The sequence below is a fragment of the Pteropus alecto genome, unplaced genomic scaffold, assembly GCF_000325575.1.
Source record: "Pteropus alecto unplaced genomic scaffold, ASM32557v1 scaffold49, whole genome shotgun sequence".
Taxonomy (NCBI): domain Eukaryota; kingdom Metazoa; phylum Chordata; class Mammalia; order Chiroptera; family Pteropodidae; genus Pteropus; species Pteropus alecto.
This window is the reverse complement of record NW_006443131.1, coordinates 941,262-942,960: the sequence shown is the minus strand read 5'-3', so window position 1 is coordinate 942,960 and position 1,699 is coordinate 941,262. Positions and strand designations below refer to the sequence as shown.

At 63.7% G+C, this 1,699-nt stretch overlaps 1 protein-coding gene across 1 annotated transcript in view; it reads right to left on the bottom strand.

Annotated features, from left to right (window-relative positions):
• Window positions 1-1,699, bottom strand: part of INSRR (insulin receptor related receptor) — a 14,777-nt gene that overhangs the window by 3,341 nt on the left and 9,737 nt on the right. Inside the window, exons 11-14 of the mRNA XM_006923640.2 lie at window positions 1,558-1,611; window positions 1,269-1,489; window positions 364-500; window positions 117-279 (exon numbers count right to left, since the gene is read on the bottom strand). Coding sequence (XP_006923702.2) covers window positions 117-279; window positions 364-500; window positions 1,269-1,489; window positions 1,558-1,611 — 575 coding nt within the window. The remainder of the gene's footprint in view (window positions 1-116; window positions 280-363; window positions 501-1,268; window positions 1,490-1,557; window positions 1,612-1,699) is intronic.

Genomic DNA, 1,699 nt, shown 5'->3' with positions numbered 1-1,699 from the left:
CAAAGACGGAGACGTCAGAGGGCAGAGGACACTTCTCCTTCCACAGTGGGTGGTGTGGCTGGGGGTCTGGGTGGGGCTGTTGGGAGGCACCTTTCGGGGCCAGAGGCTGTGCGTACCGGGGCCGGGGATGTAGAAAGCCACGCTCTCTGTCCAGGAGCCGTTGCCCGCCAGCGAGGTTGCCCGCACCCTGGCCGAGTAGTTCCCAGGGGGCAGCAGGGCCAGGTGGACACCCCCAAACTTGGCATATCGCAGGCGGGACACACACAGCACTGTGGCCTCCTGAGGGCGACACAGAACATCTGGCCGGGAGGAGGATGCAGGCGCCGACTGGGGCTGGGCCAGGGGGTCCTCCAGGGTACCTACCTCCCCCAGGCGGCGATACTTGATTTCATACTTGAGGATGAGGCCATTGGGGTCCGATGGCTCAAGCCAGCGCAGGAGGACACTGCTTTTGCTGGCCGCCTCCCAGGCGACCTTCCCTGGGATACCATCAGCCTCTCCTGTGGGAGAGGGCATCAGGCAGCTCAGCCACAGGCACAGCCACATGCTGCAAAATGGCAATCTGTCAACGATGGACCACATACACCGGTGGTCCCATAAGATTATAATGGAGCTGGAAAATTCCCATCACCTAGTGAGACCCTAACGTCATAGCACAACGCACAGCCCACGTGGTGCGGCGATGCTGGTGTAAAAAGCCGGCACCGCCAGGCGTGGCGTAGAGCGCGTGCAGGTGGTGCGCCCCGGTGCTCGGTAATGATAATGAACTGTGTCGCCCGCTCCCGTATTTATTCTCCTTTCTGTCGTCGCTGTAGAGCACTCTTTCTACTTATAAAAAATATTTGCTGGAAACAGCACGCTGCGTTCCATCAGCAGCCTCTGCACCCCGTGCTCGCCCGTGTCTCGATGGCATCATTTGCTTGTTTGACGCAGCCGGGGAGCAGGGGGCTGGACCTGACCGCCTAGGTGAGCCGTGGGCTGCGCCATCCGCGCCGCGTGAGTGCGCTGTGGTGTTCGCACCACGATGCGTTTCTCAGAACGCATGCCCGCAGGTAAGCAGCAAGTGACGATTTCCTCTCACCTTCCTGTTCAAACCCAAGGAGGCTAAGCTGGGGTGGGGCGGGGGTTGAAGAAATTCTGGGACTTCAGGCACTGGGAGGGGCGAACAAAGCGAGACCCTGGGAGTCAGCGGAGGTCAGCCTCGCGAGCGGCGCACTGGTCGTTCGGGGTCCTTGGTGGCGGGTGGCGTGGGGTGGGGGGTCGCTTACTGTGGGGCATAGTGCGCGCAAACACGAAGGTGGCGGCGCTGCAGCCCACGGCGTGCGCCGCGTGGTTGCACGCGTGGATGTCGATCCGGTACTCGGTGAAATGGCGCAGGCCGCTCAACACCGCTCGCTCTCGGGGCACTTTGTCCTCCTGGATCTCGAAATCGGAGCTGTTTCCCTCAGGTCGGAGGGCGTCTGCGGCGCGCCGGTGCCTCCCGGAGTCCCTGGGGAGGGCGGGAGTCAGGGCCCTGCCCTAGCCACACCCGTCAGCCGTGGCCCCGCCCCCGCTCACCTTTGCGCGCTCTTATTGATGGACGTCACCTTCCAAGGGGATCTGGGGAGACCAGGGAGGGCCCTGTCACGCCCACGGGAACCGCCCCATCTGCGGCAGCGCTCCGCCTCCAGACCCGCCCGCAGCCCGCGCCCTCGCAGGG